Source organism: Melanotaenia boesemani, chromosome 4, assembly GCF_017639745.1.
Source record: "Melanotaenia boesemani isolate fMelBoe1 chromosome 4, fMelBoe1.pri, whole genome shotgun sequence".
Classification (NCBI taxonomy): domain Eukaryota; kingdom Metazoa; phylum Chordata; class Actinopteri; order Atheriniformes; family Melanotaeniidae; genus Melanotaenia; species Melanotaenia boesemani.
The window spans coordinates 17,214,281-17,233,704 of NC_055685.1; the positions used below are offsets into that span (position 1 = coordinate 17,214,281).

Consider the following 19,424-nt stretch of genomic DNA (forward strand, 5'->3'; position numbering starts at 1 on the left):
ATACCTATCTAACAAGTATTGAAGTGACTGAACTGAGCTGCTAAAGTCACTACTATGTGTCCCAACAGGTTGTGTACTGTACAGCTTTCACCCTGGCTCGTTTCTCTGTGCTTTTTTGCACCTCGCAATCAACATCACTGTTGAGTTGTCGCCCTACTAATGTAGCTCCAGGCCTTGATGATCTGTGGGATTACTATGATCCTGTAATAGCTGTAAATGGAGCAAGAAGCTGTCACCCCCATGCCAGCTCTGAGCACCATGATTTAGGAATAATAAAAGGATTTTCCTTGATTCCACGAGAGTGCAGGTCTGTTCTTAGTATGACCAGTATAACTAAAGCTTTTCTACTAATTAAGGTGTGAAAAAGCAGTCAGAGCCAGGACTTCCTGGTGTTCTATTCTTAAAAATCCTGGTCAGTTATTTTAAGGTTCAACCACGGTAAACTAGAATTCAGCTTAAGTCAGTGCAGTCAGACCTCCTGTTGAGTCACAGTCCTGCAGAAGATATACTAGGAGCAGTGTTGCATGAGTAACAGCCACAAGAACAGTGTGGATTTGAGGGGATGCTGAGGTGAGAAAAAGCATGGGGGAATGAGCAGTTAACAATGAAGCAAAAGAAGAAAGAAGAAGGAAAGGAAGCTAGCTTGTATTTTTTAAGCAGTTTCATGTTGTTAACTGTTTTAAAAATCATCACTTTCTCAGCTGACTTATGATTTCTTTCTCATGTTTACTTCTTTCCTATCACAATGTAAAAGGTGAAAAAGGAGAGTAGAATGAAGAAAATGGAAAAATTATAAGGGAAGCAGGGCTGGAATATTTCTTGCTTGGTTCATTTGGAAAATACAGGACAGGTAGGAAGGGAGGGGTGTCCTCCTGATAGTCTCACTAATCACTCTTGTCATTTTTAATCTCCCTCTTCCACCCGGGGCGTATTTAAAGCAGGGGCCTCTGTGTGCCCAGCCAGGATTAGACTGGTGAGCAGGAAAAAAAGGAGAGGAGGCGTGGGAGGCGCTAGCAACGACAGCAGCGACACAACGGCTCACATTGGCCACCATGTGACTGATGCTATTGCTAAAAATGCTGGTTTTAATGCAAAACACTGAATGATGATAGAGCAATATAAAGGCTGTAGAAAAATCATTGACTAACATTATTACAGTATGAACTGATGTAGTATACAGATAGACCTTTGCATTTATGCACAGATCATGTACATAAAGGTGTTATTATACATTTAATTTGCTATGCTGCCACTTGCAGACTGAAATGTCAGATAGATTGCTTTGAAACTGTGTGCAGACTTTCAGGTCCACCTTTTGTAGACTTTTTAAAATTATGTTGATGGTCAAGTTCATTCCTCCAAAACTAAAATCATTACCATTGTCCTGAATTAGCAATTGTAGCTAAAGTTCAGATGGCAGAAATTACTGCTGGATTGCTGTCCTGGGATCTAGTAGGTTCACACCATACAGCTAATTGACACGTCAGACTTTTCTTATCAAACTTTTCAGTACACCTCATGCAGTCCCCCTCTCTTCATTAACATTAAATTACACAAAAAGTTTCAACCTCTTTTTGGTTTTTGAAGAAGGTTTCTGACCACACCTTAAGCTATTTCCTTTACCATGCTCTCCATTCTGTTGATTGTAAGTTTATGTCAGTTTTTTGCTCTCATTGGTTTAACCTCTCGATCACAACTCACTCATTAATTCCTCTGCTGACTCCTCCAAAATAAATTGTGCATGCTACATACTGGAACGGATCTGAGACCTCTCCACCAGCCATCATGTCTTTGAAGCATTGGGGACTGCTATTAGTTCTCCAGCTAGCCTTGTATATTGACATTTCTCTGCAACACGAACATCAGGCTTAAAACGAACAGGTTAGGACGTCGGCCCCTGTGGATGACATTTGAGATAGAGCCAATAAGTTATTATAATTTCTGCAGTTTTAGTATTGATAACATTTATTTTAAAGAAAATTATACACAGTTGGGGATAAAGATCAGTTTGTCCACCATCACTTCTAACAGCTAGCAGGGATTAGAGGTGGGTTTTCCAAAGTACAATAATTTTATATATCAGTGAAAGCATATTATATTTCTTTCTTTTTTCTATATGCTTGTCCGGTAAATCTGTAATTGAAACACAAAAGCAGATGTAAAAACACAAGATCATTTGAGCTGACACCGTAACCTCAGGTTAAGCATAGATGTACAGTACATATATGGTACTGGAGTATTGATCACAGCGTGTTCTGCAGAAGACAGCGTAATCTAATCCTGGACTTCCGCTTAAAAGTAACAACAGATGCTTTCTGTGTCAGAGTGTGTGTCAGTCCTTTAATAGTATTAGCTGAACATGTCTTACACAGGCGTGAAGGCCCTGCTGTTTAAACTCTCCCACTGTGTTTGCCAAGAGTGTCTCCATTAATCCGCATGGCAGGTTTCTTTACAGGACAGGAAATACTGATAGTCTACCATAAATAGGATATTTTAATGCAGAAAAAGTCACTTGAGTATAACTTCTACCACTGGAAAAAATCTCTTACAGAGTGGCTAAAATAAAGCGTTAGGTCAGGATGAAGAATCACGCAGTGAAAACAATACATGTTAACAATAAGTGAAAATAAAATAAGAAAAAAACTAATTAATTAGAATAAGCATGAGATAGTTGTACCTGATTATTTCCATTTAGATAATTAAAATAAACACCACATCATGAGAGCTGAATCTCTGATCAGTAAAGATGCTAGATGTGGCCTGTACTTGTGTTTCAGTTTTTAAAACCTTAAACTTTCAGATAACAGCACAGGTATGTTCTTTTAAGATCCAGTGTGAGAGCATGTCAGGACACATTGTTGCTTTTGGGAAGATCTTTTGGGCTGTTTTCCCCTCCATATTTAGCTCATCTAATCTGGTCTGGTTTGGTTTACAAAGGTATTAGTCTGAGCCTTATTTTAACCAGACCAGAAAGCTTTTTTGGGTTTTTGGAGGGGGTTTGTTTTTGTTTTTATTTTTTATTTCGACAGTCATTTTTGTTTTCAATAGCAGCGCAGTGCATACCATGGTCCCGTTTTCAGCAAACTTCTTCACCTTTATTTTAGCTCCACCATGAGAGCTACATTCACTGCTTAAAGTTAGATCTCAACAAGTGCTACAATGAATCTGTGCTGGTGTATAATAAAATTAAAATTGTATTCTTTAAAGGAGTGTTTAATTATAATTTTAAAAAAAGAAGGAAAACTTGCTTGCAGCAGATGACATATTGAATTTATTTTTGCATTTTTGTGTTTTTAATTTCTTCTTTTAATGAATTTTAGCCATTTTATCTTAAGCATCTTGACATTTAAAGATATATTAATGAGAAAAATATCACATCAAAATCAAAGAAAAAGGTAGCTCTTTTGCATATAAAACTATAGTCAAGTGGACATGTGCAAAAACAAATACTGCTTACAACTCCAATCACTTTCAGTTCATTGTTCAATCACACAGTCAGATAAGCTTTTAAGCTACAGAAGAACCCAGTACAACAGATTATACTGTTGTTTTATATTGTGCAAAAACCCTTGAGCTGCTTTGTAATGTCTCTCTACACATAATGGAGAGTTAAATCAGAATCTGTTCACTTCTGGATCTGCTGGGGGCTGATCTTTATAAAAGTCCTTGTAGCAACAATTTTATGTCTGAATACATCCATTGTTATACTCTGGATATTTAACAATAACCTTACAGCTAGTTTAGCGTTTAGCATCATCATTATTGTGTTGAAGATTTTATTTCTCCAATACTTTTGTTTAAAACCACATAACTGAAAAATGACTGCAGCCTTGGCTAGATGGGTTACATGCTGACAAAGTTTAGCATAACTACAAGCTAACCTAACAAGCAAGTATAGCCGATGGATGGTTGGATGGATAGAAGCTGATCTAAGGTGATGAACATGGTTAGATTTATTCCTGGTAAGCATCAGCAATTAAGTAATGTCATTATTATTTTGTTAGCATTACAAATAATATGCACTGTTATAACACTATAAAATACTACACTATGCTTTAAAGTGAATTAAATGGAAAAGCCCAAGTCATGCAGTGAAATTGCACACTGCCGGTAGGGATCATGAAAGCACCCCATGTGCATGTACTCACTGTACTGACTGTTCGTGACAGTCTTTACAGTGCTGCAAGCTGTGACGTTAGAACTTACATGGCATCTACGCCACTTCTGTTATTTCCCAGCAGCCAGCTGTGCATTTTACAGATGTCTGTACAGCTGGCTTCACACTGCTAATACTGCTGCTCAGTTCACTTTGCCATGTCATTCCCCTGCAGGGACCAAGTGAAAGGAATTAGAGTCCTGAGAAAGAAAATGGTGGGAGAACGAAAAAGACTATATTGTTTGCTTGATAAGACATTAGAGGAATGAAAAGATATTACTATGCGTGAAATCACAGTAACACTTTGCTTCTCTGTGACATTGAAGAGCATTGGTTTCCTGGCCTTTAGCTGAGATCTGGCTTGCGTCACATTTACATAGTGTATCTGCTAAGTTACTGAAAGTAGCAGCATCTATTATCACTCCTTTGCTTATAAGCTTTGACATACTACATATAGTGAGGGCATCTCGGTATGTGTCTTCCTTCCATCTCTGTGCCTTAGTGTCGCATCTTGAGCTTGCAGCCATAAAAGCTCTATAGTGTATGACTTTGGTTTTTGCTTTGGATGTGTCCGGAGGTTGAATGTGCACTGACAGCAGCCATTGGCAGCAGCATGCACAGAAGCCTTGTTCCACTTAGAGCTACCACCAACAGCTTATTTTTAAGCATTCAATAGCTTTTCCCCGGAAAACCTCTGCAGGTCCCCATGGATGCTGGATGACTGAGTTGTTATTCCTCCATTTAGCTGATGGAATAACAAACTGTGACTCCCAGCTTTCCTCTGTCTGTAAGTCAAATGATCATTGGTAATAGACACACATATGCACAAACAATTAAGACATGGTTACGTTGGAGTTTGAGTGCAGTTACGTGACTTTCATTGGATGCTGTTAATCCCTTAAATTGGCAATTTGATGTGCAAAAATGTACTTAGATTCCCTTCTAATTCCATTACCATAAGCAAGACACGAAAGGACCTTTTGAGAAAAACAAATGCAGTCTTTTCTAGCCCTTGTTTAACTGCAGTCAGATATTTAAAATCAGTTGTCCTTGGATAATGTTAATATACACTTTCAGCCAATACTGTTGTTTGTTTGTTTGTTTGTTTGTTTGTTTGTTTGTTTGTTTGTTTGTTTGTTTGTTTGTTTGTTTGTTTGTATGTTCCAAAACAACAGCTTATACTGAGGCAACCAAGACTGGTTTAATTATAATTGTTAAACACTGTTTGTAATAAAATTGACTAAAATCAGAAAGCTTCCCAAACTAAAGTTCTTGTTCTTAGCTGACAGACATTTGTAGTGAAGTTAGTTAGTTAGTTAGTTAGTTAGTTAGTTAGTTAGTTAGTTAGTTAGTTAGTTAGTTAGTTAGTTAGTTAGTTAGTTAGTTAGTGAGATATAAAAATAAATCTGGATTTGGTAGCTTATACTTTTTAATATGTGAATAAATCAAATGGGTCAAATTTATACCTATTTTAGTGGCTTTAAAAATTTACATAAAACCAAAGCATTTAATATACTTTGCATTTATTTTAATTGTATTCTAATTGCCACAAACAGTCTCTTAATTTGTGATATTTATTTATTTATTTAATTGATTGATTTATTTATTTATACAGTTTCATCATGCATAACCTAAAATAATAGCAAAATATGATTTACTGTTCACCACTGAGTGTATTCTGCAGGAACAGGTTAGAGCTAGTGAGCCTAAGTTTAAGGCTAGGGCACAAAACAAAGACCTTTTCCTTTCTTCAGAGTAGCAAAAAGCCACCTTTAAAGGTACTGCTCTCTGTTATAAATCCCAGCTTTCCTTTGCAGTTAAAGTCTTGATTTTCTTTTTAATGCAGCTTTTCACTTTTCTGTTTTGTCAGTATTGTCAGCTCAGATGACTCATTAAAGTTGGTGTGAGGAGTCTTAAGAGGCTGGAAGTAGCCTTTTCTAAAGTGTCTATATAAAACAAAGACTATGTTATACATCTGTTCTAATTATTTTTACATCTGAAGCATATCTGCCCGCATATAATATCCTGCTGTGAACGAGTTGTCTATATAATTAGATGCCCTGTTTTTGAACTCCAGCTGTGGCCCTTAAAACTTACATCAAAAACTTTTTTTCTTTTAAACATTCATCCATCTGACATGCACACCTACATTTTATTGGCTCAGTGTTTCTCCATCTGCAGTGATGTCACCAGTATAAAGCTCACTTCTCTGTTAGTCTTTGATCATTGACTCTGAAAGAAAAAGGATGCAATGCAGGAGAGACACAGACACTACACCTGTACCTGTACCTGTTTCCATGGCAACTTGCTGAGGGCACTGTAGTGATGCCTAGGTATAATTAATGACAGGAAATGTGACTTGCTGCTACAATATGTGTAAATGTTTGTGTGTCTTGCATTGCTGTCAGAATATTAAGCTGTTTCACAGGCAGGATCAGTAGAGACTTTGCTGTGATGACTCATGGCACAGCAATCCTCAGGAAGTCCTACTCTGCATAAACTACTGCCACAGGCTTAAACCTTGCTGCTCTGTCTGTCACAGATCATCCCTCTGCATTTTACCACCTGAAAAATACGTCTCACTTTTCCAAATTTTTAGGACAGCCGTAATTATTTGACAAGCAAAATGCCAGAAAACTTGCTTTTTTACATCTCACATGTCTATAAAAGCATTTAAAACCAAAAGAGGGTGATTTTATTAATTATTTTTTGTCCTTAAGGAATGATTTCTACCATTGACCTTAGCTTTCATTAGTTTTTCATTCATGCATTGTGACATCCCCCAAAAGCCTGTGTCTGACCTTGTGTGTTCACTTCCCGCCTCAAGGAGTCTGGTTATCGCACGCTGGAGCTGGATGGTTGAAAATTTGGAAGTACTACTAGCTGACAGTGTGAGAGGACAAAAGTTATTTCTAGTTTTATGTCTGTGCATGCAGATCTGTGCCATGTCTGCCGGACCAACACGTGCGGTTTGTTGTATGCATGGACTTACTTGATTTCTTTGGATTTTTAATTAGCCTCAAACATGTGGTTTGACTGTGGATTCTAGCATTGTTAAACAGTCAACCTGGCACTAAAAGGAGGTGCTGACAACTGGGCTTTTCAAACATTTCATATTTTCATAATCTCTAACGCTAATTGAATATTTCTTGTTTGTTTTGCAGAGAGTGAGTGAGAAGGTTGGAGGAGCTGAAGGAACGAAGCTCGATGAGGACTTCACTGAAATGGAAAAGGCACGACTCAACTCCACTTATTTTTTTCTTATTATCTCTTCCTGAACTTACTGACTAATCGGTTATGGAAAATTTATTTGACAAATGTAAGCCAATGCTAATTCAACAGTGCTGCTCATTATTAACCTCATTCGAAGAGTGCACCACTGCAGGCTTGAAGGGATGAAAACACAAATTTAGACATTTAAGCAAATTGTTGTTTATCAAATGTTACAGAAGTTAGTTAAAAACGTTGATTTATTTTCTGTCCTTTTTTTTTTAACCTTTCTGAAGTTATTTATTCATTTGGTAAAAATAAATAAAAATGAAAAAAAAAAAAAACAGAAGGCACAGGACTCACAAAACACACACAAAAAAAAACAGATGATGTTTTTGGCCTGTCAAATGTATTTTGGCTTGAAGAGTTTTTATTTTACTTAAAGAAAAAATATTTTAAAACATGTATTTGCTCCCCAGAAATTTATTTATATTTCTGGAGATTTATGGTAATTTTGTTACTTTGTGCAATGGCAACATCCATGTCCACAATGTCACTGTATTTTTTTTTTTTTTTTCTTCATTGTGTTTATGTGTGTACATACAAGATTTTAAATATCTGTGTTTTGATTGATTGACTGAAGTTTATTTGAACGTAATGACAAATCACATCACCAAAAATGAAAACAAAAAGGAGTGGGTGGAAGCAAAACCTTATATAATCCCACCCCTGTAAATTACAACAATATTCAGGTTCTATCACATTCTCACTACCACTGCCAGTCACTAAACAACTCCATAGAAACAGTTGTGCTAAGTTACACCATAAGGTCCAAATGATCATTATCTTCCTATGGAATATGTTTCACTGTGTTGTACTGTAGAGAGCCTGAGTAGTGCAGAGTTGTTATGTAAACTCTAGCTCATCTTATTGTCACCATCATGCTACAGAAAGTCAAACTTTCCTAATTTCATGTCACCACCATCTGTGTCTGTCTCCTTGTTGGTGTTTACAGAAGGTGGACGTCACTGCTCGAGCAGTGTTGGACATCATGACGAAGACCACAGAGTATCTGCAGCCAAACCCAGGTAATATAAATGAGCGTTAGCTCAAACTTGGTAGATTTTATCATTTGGGGTTCTTCTGTTTACCAGTATCCAGCTGCCAAAGAAATCATTAGCAAACAGTCTGTCTTGTTTTTCAAAATGTTCCTGCATAACTGTTTCTGCACACTAATTGTGTTTGCATAAGTTTGGACACCCCACTGAATTACTGAATGGTAACTCCCTTGTTTAAGAAATTTCACAGTTTGGTTAAATAGATATTTTTAGTGGGGCTGCATGTTGGTAAGGTGGCTAGCAACATTTCCTCACTGTGAAAAGGTTCCTGGTTCAAATCTCAGCTGGAGCATATGGTCTGATGTTTGCATGTTCTCACCAGGTACTCCAGCTTCCTCCCACAGTCCAAAAATATGCTTGCTAGGTAGATTTTCTCTAGGTTAAAGCTTTAGTATTTGTTTGTTTGTTTTGTTACTTGTTTCTCAGTGTCAGATCTGCAATGTCCTGGTAACCTGACTTGCAACAGGGTACATCTGTGAGAGGTAGTTGCTGGGATAGCCTCCAGCCCCCACATTGGAATAAGTGGTTATAGACAATGGATGGATATTTTCAGTGTGTGTTCCACATATAGAATTTTTTCATTCAAGACTGGATCTAAAAGCTTGGGCTTTCATTAAACAGTTCATAGTGGATTTTGAGGTCAGGTTTGACTAAAATATAGTCTTCTTCTTCTTCTTCTTCTTCTTCTTCTTCTTCTTCTTCTTCTTCTTCTTCATCTTCTTCATCTTCTTCTTATTATTATTATTATTATTATTATTATTATGACCTTTCCATGTAGACTGTTTATTTACATTACACTTCCCCTAATGACACTGATAACATTTCAGACCCTCAGACTTTGATTTCTTACTGTCTTCCTCTGTAATCTAGTCATTGATTAGCCTCAAACTCTTATCCATCTTGAGGTGTCTGTTGTTGAGTGTGACCGCAAGGTTGGAAGAGTCAGGGAATTTCTTAATGCCTTAACTATCAGCTAACAGCTCAAAAGCATTTGATCTATGAGGCTTAATGATTGTATGAAAGTCTGAAACTTAGCATGTAGAATCCGATCACTTCCACATTACATGATTACTGCTTAATGTCTCTATTTAAGAAAAGAATGTAAGTGCATTGACATAAAAATACCCATGTATTTATGTGTGTTACATGTTTTTCTGTCTGCTGGATTTATTTCTTTTCACTTTAAAATTCAACACGGTACAGTTCGTGATTTTCTAAGGGGTGCCCAAATTACTGCCCATATCTGTACAGTATGTACATTTTGAATTAGACCAAGTGAAAACCCACTTATCATTTTGGGACTTTAAGCTCAGTCATAATGTAATGATAGGACATGCGAACATCGTTCCACGGATTCTCCTGTGTAGATAAATTTGTTCCAGTAAGCTGTGATTAAAATCTGTGAAACTGAGCTGAGATCGGCTGGAATTAATGTAAAGGAAGAGAGAGAGATAAATTTATGCGATTTTCATGCATTTGCTTGTTGTAATTTATATTAATATCAGAAAATATTCATGTAAAAGAGTATAAACAGCCATAATTAAACTGATAAGCAGTACAAGTGATGGATTATCATGTAAATCAAAGCCTGAATAATGCCTCTAAATTCTTCTTGATGATGCATCGTGATTTTTATATCTGTTCCCCAGCTTATGGGATATTCACCTCACGCTCACAACAGTTTATCCTTGATCCTGTCAGTTAATACACTGAGAGCCCATCTGAACCTTGTCTTATAGATTCTACATCAAAATCTGTTTAGAAATTAAATTACATCCAATCTAACTGCAACGTCCAAATTATAGTTTAATTAGATTTTTACTTGAGCTGCCTCTGTGCCTCAGCCCTGCACATTTATCATTGTCAACTCATCAGTCACAAGAGGTTTGATTTCACTGGTTTTTGTTATCTTTGCAGCCACCAGAGCCAAGATGAGCATGATGAACTCCATGTCACGTATGCGGGGCCAGGAAAAGGGACCAGGCTACACGCAGACAGAGGCTATTCTGGGGGAGTCTATGCAGAGGTTCGGCAGGGAGCTCGGAGAGGAGTCTAACTTTGGTGAGTTGAGGGACATTTAAGCTTCTCACATAAACTCTTAACTGCCTGTTAGCACTTTCTAACAAGCTACACAAGAACAAAGTGGCATCATTTAATTCTCCTGCAGCGACAGTGTGATGAAAAATGTACGAGCCTGTTTGCCTAAGTAGATACCTGCAGTTATTTAGTTCACAAGTAAAGATGTAAAAATGCCATTCGAAGAGTACTTTCCTTCAAATCTGTTATATCATCATTATCATTTTTCTCAGGTCTTGCTCTGATTGATGCTGGAGAAGCCATGCGTGAGCTGGGTGAGGTCAAGGATGCTCTTGACATGGAAGTGAAGCAGAACTTCATTGATCCGATGCAGAACCTCCATGAAAAAGATCTTAAGGAGATTCAGGTATAAGTGTAAAACATTTTCTATACAGCACAGGAGAGGAAATAAGCAGCTTAACAGTTTAAATAATTTATATTTACTCTCATATTGTCTTTTTCAGCATCACCTGAAGAAAATGGAGGGTCGCCGTCTGGACTTTGATTATAAGAAGAAGCGTCAGGGCAAAGTGACAGAAGATGAGATCAAACAAGCACTTGAGAAGTTTGATGACTCCAAAGAGATTGCTGAGCAAAGCATGTTCAACCTGTTGGAGAGTGATGTAAGTATGGTGCATCTATTCATCTGTTTTCACCGTTCAACACTGCCCTCTCTTGTTGCATCTACTCACTGCTTCTTCTTCAGTTGGCCTTTGTGTACCTCAAAGCATCGTAATAATCTGGGATTATGTCTGTAGAAATTTCTTTCTCTAATGTCAGCTGCTGCTTTTTGTGGCAACAGCTTAAGAGAAACATTGCTACTTCATAGTTTTAAGTTATAAATGTCTCATGAGTCATCCTCCATGGTCCTGACTTTTATATTTGCATGGTTGGTACTCAACCAGGTGGCATCCTATGGTTTTAGCTAAGAAAAACTTAGCATTAACTACCCAAACAAACCTCAGGGCTAATGTTTGACTTGCTCTGGCTGAATAAATTGTGTTTTTCAAAACCCTCTGCCTCTCTGATTGAGTAAGCTCCCAATTTCTTTATCATCCTCTGTTGACACCAGCCGTTTTGCATTTTATTCAGCTTGTTTTTATTTCATTACTATTCTAAAGACATTTCATACCAAATTAATTCTTGGAAATAGACTGGTTCATTTTGGACCAGATCATGTGTAATTTTTTTGTATTGTATTTGTTAAAGTCAGTGCAGCATATTGATGCTGCTACACTATCACAGCTCAAATCTGCATCGTCAGCAGATAAAGGAGTTTATGTGTAAAAAGATTTACAGGAGTTTAGCAGACAGAGAAAACAAATTGAAGTGATAGCAGATAATTTTGTAGTTCTCACATCTGTTTGCCAGCATTGGATGATTTCTGCAGCCCTTAAAACATCTTGGACACAAAAGAAAGGAAAGTGGAAGCTAGAGAGGCTGCTTTTAAAGTAGAATATGATCATCTTGGGGAGAAATTAAAAAATATACAACTTGCAGATCCCTCCCCCTCCCTGTCTGCTGTGCTTCAGTTATGCCGCTACAGCACTGCCTTGCAGAGGAGACTGTCATGCTGACAAGTAACCATGACAACTGTAGGAGTGGAAGTGATTGACACCAATTAGAGATTTATCTGGGCTTTTACTGGGAATTTTCTTTCAGGTGTGGTGGTTTCCTGAAAATCAAAACTAGTAGCAGGAATGGAAGCCCAAGGAAACAGATTTTTCCACAGACTGTCCGTCTTATGTGTTGTATGGACCAGATGAATATGAGGCACAATTAACACTAATGAGAGAAGAGGGAAAGTTATACCTTTTCTGAAAGAAGCCACTGATTTTATTAACAATAACCCAGTGCTGATAACTGATAAGCTAGTGGTGGGAAATCAGAAGTCATACACTGATGTCTCTAACTTAGGGTAACAGCTGGTTTGGCAGGTCATTAGCATGCTGAGGTTAACAACCCCACTGCCTGAGCTAGAAGTCCACTCCATCAGCTAATCTGACCAGAGCTCACATTATCAACAACAAGGATTTATCTAAGTTATGTTATTTAGGTGTGTTTTTCTTATGTGTAAGCATAGAATTTGATTGTATGTCTAATTTACATCACCTTAAGACTTAAGAAATTAATTCGCCTCAATTTTAGCAGTTTTTGTAAATAATAAAAAAAAAATATTTTGTTTCTTTTGCTAAAGATTCATGTGACCCAAGGTTATGTTTACAAACAGCAAAACTGTTCAATACAATACACGTGTCAAGAAAATGCTGACAGATAATATTCATCCTTTGTTACATTTAAAACCAGCAGTACAATAATCACCCTTCAAATGCAAACAATTTTCTGTGTATGCTGGTTCTAAGCATGACCCTCATAATTCACATAAAGTTTAAGCAAATGAACTCAGTCATCAAAAGGGGCTTTCTCTTCAAGAGTCTGGAGATTTTAGTCATCTAATTTGTATCCAGCTATATTTATGTGCAATAGCACCTGTCCTCTTTTGTTGATGTCAACAGATTGAGCAGGTGAGTCAGCTGGCTGCATTGGTCCATGCTCAGGTGGAGTATCACACCCGGGCTGCTGAGATCCTCACACAGCTTTCCAGTAAGATCGATGAACGGTCAGTACTGATGCTTTTCGTTTTTTAGCCTGTGTCACAGATTAACTTTAAATAACGTGCTGTAATGTTTTTTTCCCCTCACATTATACAAGTTTGACCTGCTTTTTTATGCCATAACAACAGAAGTGTTATCAATGCTCTGTATGATGAAGGCTCCTTGTCTTCCTATTTCCAGGATAAGGGACACCTCTAACAAACCGAGAAAAGAATATGTCCCAAAACCACGAACATCCCTGGACTTCTCTATCAGTGAGAACCACAATGGAGGCATCCATGGTGCTCGCTCTCCAGGTGAGACTCAAAATACAAACGTCACTGTTAAGAAACACGTCCAGTAACTTGTCCTATTAGCGTATGCACTGCTGTCAACTCTGATTGGCAGTTCCATGTTTCTGGGCGAGTTTCTGCTAGCTTATTGCTAGCTTATGTGTTTCTTTTTTTTCTTTTTTTTTCTTTCTGTCAACTTTCTTCTGTTTTTTGCTTTAAATTCTCAAGTAGAGAAACCAACACTATTGTGGGTGGTGGTAGTTATAATGCCATCTACTTTTAAAGCCTTAAATAAATTAAATTAATAATATATGCGATGTCTGCTAAATTAACAACAGCAAATTAGAGCTGATTGAAGGACACGTTTTCTTTTTTCGAGATAATCTTTTTTAGCATTATTAATTAAGGAATATAGATAAAGCTGAAAGTACTCAACAATGAAATTCTGTATATTAAAGAAATTCCATTATTCCACATAAAAAAATAAATACTTGAGAATTTGCAGTACAGTCATTGTTTACTAATTGTCTATTTTTTCCAGCTTTTTTTCTCCAACATTAACAGTCATCCCACAGTCCAGAATAAATAAAAACAACTCTGCACTCTTCTCTTTCCCACTATGATTTTTGTTTATTTTTGTAGGTGCGAGGTCTCCAGGTGAGCCAGGTCAAACTTCTTTCCCATTTGTGTGCATCATAAACTCATTTTTTTTTTCAACAACATCCTTTCATTTACTCTGACAATTCAGAACTTTTACCTCTTTCCCTTCCCTCCGTCCACCCCCCTCCTCCCTGGTGTTGTTTTCCTTCTCCACCTTTGCAGCAAGGTCTCCAGGTGAGACAAGAGTGAATTTTTAACTTTTTTTTGTAAGGAAATTGTCAGTCTTAAATGTAGCAGAAAATCAAGTGCCGTCCGCTCGCCTTACACAGAAAACCTGACCAACAATAGCAATAAAAAGCTTACCAGCGGACAAACATTTGCTCTTTCTGCTTTTTCTTGTCAGTTTTCTGATCTGCCTCATTTTTCCCGTTTCTATGTTGGTCCACTTCTTCCACTTTGTTGTTCAGCTTGAGTTTCTTCTCATGTTGGTTTTTACTGACCTTGTCATTGCTGCGCCTCTCTCCGTCACATCATAGTTTCTTCATCTAAAAGTTCTATTAGTAAAATTCTTGTCTCACCATTGTTTTCTCCTTTCACCTTTGCAGCAAGATCTCCAGGTGAGCAAGAGTGACTTGGAAGGAGTTTCAAAATCTCCTGATCTCTTTTATTGTTATCCTTCTTTAAATGGATTTTTTAAGATATGTCTTTTTGTCTGCATTTTTTTGTTTACAGTGCAGTCCTGTCTCTAACCTGTTTTCTCCTGTGCCTGCTTTTGTTTGTTAAGGGAATAATCTGATATTTTGGGAAATGTACTCATTTGCTCAGACTTAGATAAGAGGATAAAGCTTTTTTCGGGTAGGATATTAGGATTTACTTTGGTGTGAAGGTCACTGACAGCTTTTTCCAGTGTGGAGTCAGTAAAAGAGATCACTCTCAGTGGCTTTTCAGTGAAGTGAAAGAAATCTATATATTAGTGCTATTCAGCTCGGTCCTTCCAGGGCCAGAGTCCTGCAGGTTTTCCACGTTTCCCTGCTCCAACACACCTGACTCAAATTATTGAGACACTTCATAGACTGTTGGATCCATTTTATTTAAGTCGGGTATGTTTGAGCAGGGATACAACTGGATAAGGAGAGCTGATCCGTAGGCCTGATCAACCTCCGCATGGTCGCCTGAGGAAGTGTGTCTGATGTTCGAGAGACCTGAAACACCCGGTGATCTCAGGATACATCACTGATGATGTGCCCTGCGTTTACATCAGAAAATGTATCATTACAACTCCACCAGTTCAATTCAATTAATTCAATTCAGTTCAATTCAATTCAGTTCAATTCAATTCAATTCAATTCACTTCACTTAAAGCTAGTTCAGTTCAGTTCAATTCAGTTCATTGGAGTTCAGTTCAATTCAATTTAATTAAATTCAGTTCAAGTCAATTCAGTTCAGTAGAGTTCAATTGAATTCAGTTCAATTTAATTTAATTTATTTCAATTAAATTAAATTCCTTTATTGTCCCTGGAGATAAATTTGTTTTGCAGACAGAACAAAGACATACAGGACACATGTTACAATAATCAAAAGCAAAATCAGAACCTATAGCATATGTCAAAATGTTTAAAAAAAAAAAAAAAAAGAGTTTCACACTATTCAATAACAATAAATAAAATAGGGTAAATAAAATTACAGCTATAAACAAAAAGAGAGACCAACTAGATCACCTTAGTGGCTTTATCTTCTCCCAAGATGTAAACCGTTCTGAAGTCAACAGTCATCTTGTTTTTTTCTTTGTTTGTTTGTGTTCAAGATAAGATTATTGTTTCTGTACCATCTCATAAATTGACTATTAGTTCTCATAACTCAGCTTCTTCTTCATCACTGATACGCCCCACAACTTCAGAGTCATCAGAGTACTTCTGCAGATGACAGGACTCAGTTGTGTTGGAAGCCCGAGGTGTTCAGTGTGAAGGGAAATGGTGAGAGTACTGTCCCTTGTGGTGCTCCAGTGCTGCTGACCACCATCTCAGACACACAACCTTTCAGTCTCACAAACTGTGGTCTGTTTGTTTGGTAATCATAAATCCATGTGATGTGGAGGTATCCACCTGGAAGTTAGGGAGCTTCTCACATAACAGAGCAGCTGAATTGTATTAAAAGCACTTGAAAAATCAAAGAACATGATCCTCAAAGTGCTGCCTGATTTGTCCAGATGAGAGTGGGCTCTTTGAAGCAAATTGTAAATTGACGTAAAATATTGGTGGTAAACAATATGAATGTGACACATAGGGAATGAGACTCATTCAGGGGGATGTCATTCAGACTTTGATCCTCTCATCTAATTCTCTACCGGAATGAGATTAAGAGTACATCACCCAAAATATTGAACTCCATTAAACTGTATACCTTCCCGTGATTTCAGTCCACTAACAGCAATGTTTTGTCTCTTATGCTGTGTTTCTTATCTTTCTCTCTTACAGCCAGGTCTCCAGGTGAGCCTTTATGTTTATAATCTATATGCTGTATTGTTCTCCTGAGGGCTCCTCTAACACTCCTTCTTAATTTTCCACCTACTCAGCCCCCTTGGATCAACCCTGCTGCCGCGCACTGTATGATTTTGACCCCGAGAATGAAGGTGAGCTAGGCTTCAAAGAAGGCGATATCATCACCCTTACCAATAAGATCGATGACAACTGGTACGAGGGGATGCTGCACGGCAACTCAGGCTTTTTCCCCATCAACTACGTGGATATTCTGGTGCCGTTGCCCCACTAAGAAGACAAGACCACCAGCTGTGTCTGCAACTAATCCTGGCCCTCCAGTTCCAGTATTCCCAATAACCTTTTCCTAAACATCCCTACTAACCACCTTCACTCCTCTTCAAAGGAGTCAAAACAACAACACACACACAAAAAAAGATGTGAACAAGACTGATGATGATTTAGAGTGATTATGCACCAAATGATGATGAAACTTTATGAAAATGAGTCAAATTCTGCATCAGTATAATTGCTTCCCCTCATCCCTAGGAGGTACCTTCAGGCTCCCGTAGTCATGTTATCCATTCCTGTCCTGCTTTTGTCTTGGTTTAAGTTGGCTGTCAGTCCGCCATGAGTTTATCAGAGCAGCAAATTCACACTTTCTCTCATTCTTTGTATTTTTTGGAAATGTCTGCAGTAGGTAGCTTTTCTCTCACAAACTAAAGATAAAACACAATAGTCCAAGTGTTTGCTAGAAACAGTGGATCACACATGTATTCAGGCACTCGAAATATTTTTCTTATAAAAATAAAACTAAAAAAAGTTGAACTAAGTATTTTGTTTTAAATATTCCTCTTTTTAGCAAAAGTCATTTCTTGACATGTTTGAGCAATTTCCTATGAAACCACATGCCCTGTCCTGTCCTTAAGATCAGTCCAGATCACTGCTGATGGACAGTGACAACCAGTATTAACACTAGCATGATTTTTTTGTTTTTTTTTCCACACATCAACACTTGTAAGATATTGAATATAAGATTTGCAAACCAAAGTCACATCTGTGTCAAAAAATCTCCTTGATGATGGATGAAGCTTGCTTTCTTTGGCACTTTGGTAGAGGGGCATGAAACTGTAATCTACTATGTGACATTACATATCTGAGCCAATAAAGTGATGACATGATGTGCAAAACTACAAGTTGTGAGGTTTAAACTGTTAAAAGTGATGTAAAACAATTATGGTGCATAAGTTTTAGTCCTCTGATATATACTTTATAAGAAAATAAGATATGGGTGATGTATTTTCACACAGTAAGTTAAAGGACTGCTCAGAGGGGCAGCCGGTTCTTCTGCAGCTGCAGATGTAGCTCTGTGTGCTGCATCTCTACTGGACCTGTTTATATTCTGTAGTTTAGCTCTAGTGGATACTTGATGTGAATATTTTCAGGAGGACAAAGAAGTGCACAAATGGCAGAGTGTATTGAGAACTAAGTCATTTTTGTCTTGGATAATTTTTCTATCATTTGAATCGATGCAACTTACACTATAATCCTTTTTCTTTAAGATAATAGACAAACAGCTCATTTCCCCTTTTTATGTCATGTGAGTACTCAAAATAAACTGTCGTGTGGGAATGTTTTTCAATCTTATCGAACATCTAAACTTAAATCTACCCTGACAGTTTGGTGGTGCAGTGCACACATAATCCCTGAGGTTTATTTCTCTGCAGTCATCAGTGCTATTAACTGTGCAGCAGAGGCAATACTGTTTGTTTTCACATGTTGTAAAATTGTGCATGTATTTTGGAGGAAGGGATGCATATTTGGGTTTGCATTCTTGTCATGCTATGCACGGAAACGGGGTTACAGAAGACCTCTGCAGCTGAGGTATTTGAGATGTACCGTCTCTGACAGCGTTCAGTATTAAGGAAAACATTAAAGGACCAGTACATTACAGCATACAGCAGAGCTACAATAAGAGATGCAAAATCCACTGATTATACATTAAGTGTTACATTTTTTTACCTTTTTTTTAAAAGGGGAGCACAATTTTAATTGATGAACCACTTTGCTGGCTGGAGAATAGTGATACAGTTTGACAAGGTCATTTATTTTTTTATTTTTTAAGGCAAAATTAATCATTCCTTCTTTCTCTTTCACCTTTTTTTTTAAATTGTGTGTATCTTTGCCCTCAATGAGGACTGTACAGCTTTTTGTGTTTTGTTTTCACCTTGTGTGTATAGTCGCGCATCTACAGTAACGTATATTATTTTTGTAACTGTGACAAAAAGTATTCACATACAGTATAGGTGTATATATACAGTATCTTACCCAGAAGTGGTGTTACAGGAGGGATTCTCTGTGCTGCACATGATTGTCTTTGGAATGTTTTTGTGTTTTTGTTTCGTTTCTGTTGTATTTTATTCTCGCACTGGATTCTACAACTGTACGCTTGATGTAAAGGGAAAAACAATGTGATAAGTCAATGTAATTTATTCAAATAAATACTAAGAAACTGTTACATGTTGATGGCTTTCAGTTCACACACACACACACACGACCCTGGATTTTCTCTGGTAAAATGAAATGTTTTTACACTACATGAAGTGAGATGCTTTACTGAGGTCAGAAATGCAGCTTTAAACATCTTAAAGGCTCCAAAACTACATTAAACATACTGTATGCTTGTGTAAGCTGGGATATTCAGTACAAACATTTAAGGTCTGCACAAACAAGGAATTACATGGAAAACACAATGAATCAGCTGTTTTAAACACACAGTGAATGTAAGTAAATATGTTCAAGCTCTATGCCTAAATACAAATACTGCTGGTATTTTTCCCTTTTTTTAAAAAAAAAAAAACATTTACACTTAATGCACAATATTTGTTTTACAGTTATTTTGT

General features: G+C 37.3%; 1 protein-coding gene across 5 annotated transcripts in view; it reads left to right on the plus strand.

Annotated features, from left to right (window-relative positions):
• Positions 1-19,039, plus strand: part of sh3gl2a (SH3 domain containing GRB2 like 2a, endophilin A1) — a 36,826-nt gene extending 17,787 nt beyond the window's left edge. The window contains exons 2-13 of one of the 5 annotated variants that reach the window (XM_041983861.1): positions 7,321-7,389; positions 8,382-8,454; positions 10,402-10,545; positions 10,794-10,927; positions 11,025-11,183; positions 13,077-13,180; positions 13,356-13,471; positions 14,090-14,104; positions 14,270-14,281; positions 14,653-14,664; positions 16,522-16,533; positions 16,620-19,039. In XM_041983861.1, the coding sequence (XP_041839795.1) occupies positions 7,321-7,389; positions 8,382-8,454; positions 10,402-10,545; positions 10,794-10,927; positions 11,025-11,183; positions 13,077-13,180; positions 13,356-13,471; positions 14,090-14,104; positions 14,270-14,281; positions 14,653-14,664; positions 16,522-16,533; positions 16,620-16,816 (1,047 nt within the window). In that variant the 3' untranslated portion in view covers positions 16,817-19,039. The remainder of the gene's footprint in view (positions 1-7,320; positions 7,390-8,381; positions 8,455-10,401; positions 10,546-10,793; positions 10,928-11,024; positions 11,184-13,076; positions 13,181-13,355; positions 13,472-14,089; positions 14,105-14,269; positions 14,282-14,652; positions 14,665-16,521; positions 16,534-16,619) is intronic. The other 4 variants (XM_041983862.1, XM_041983863.1, XM_041983864.1 and 1 more) reach the window with 4 other exon arrangements.
• Positions 19,040-19,424: the final 385 nt, after the last annotated feature.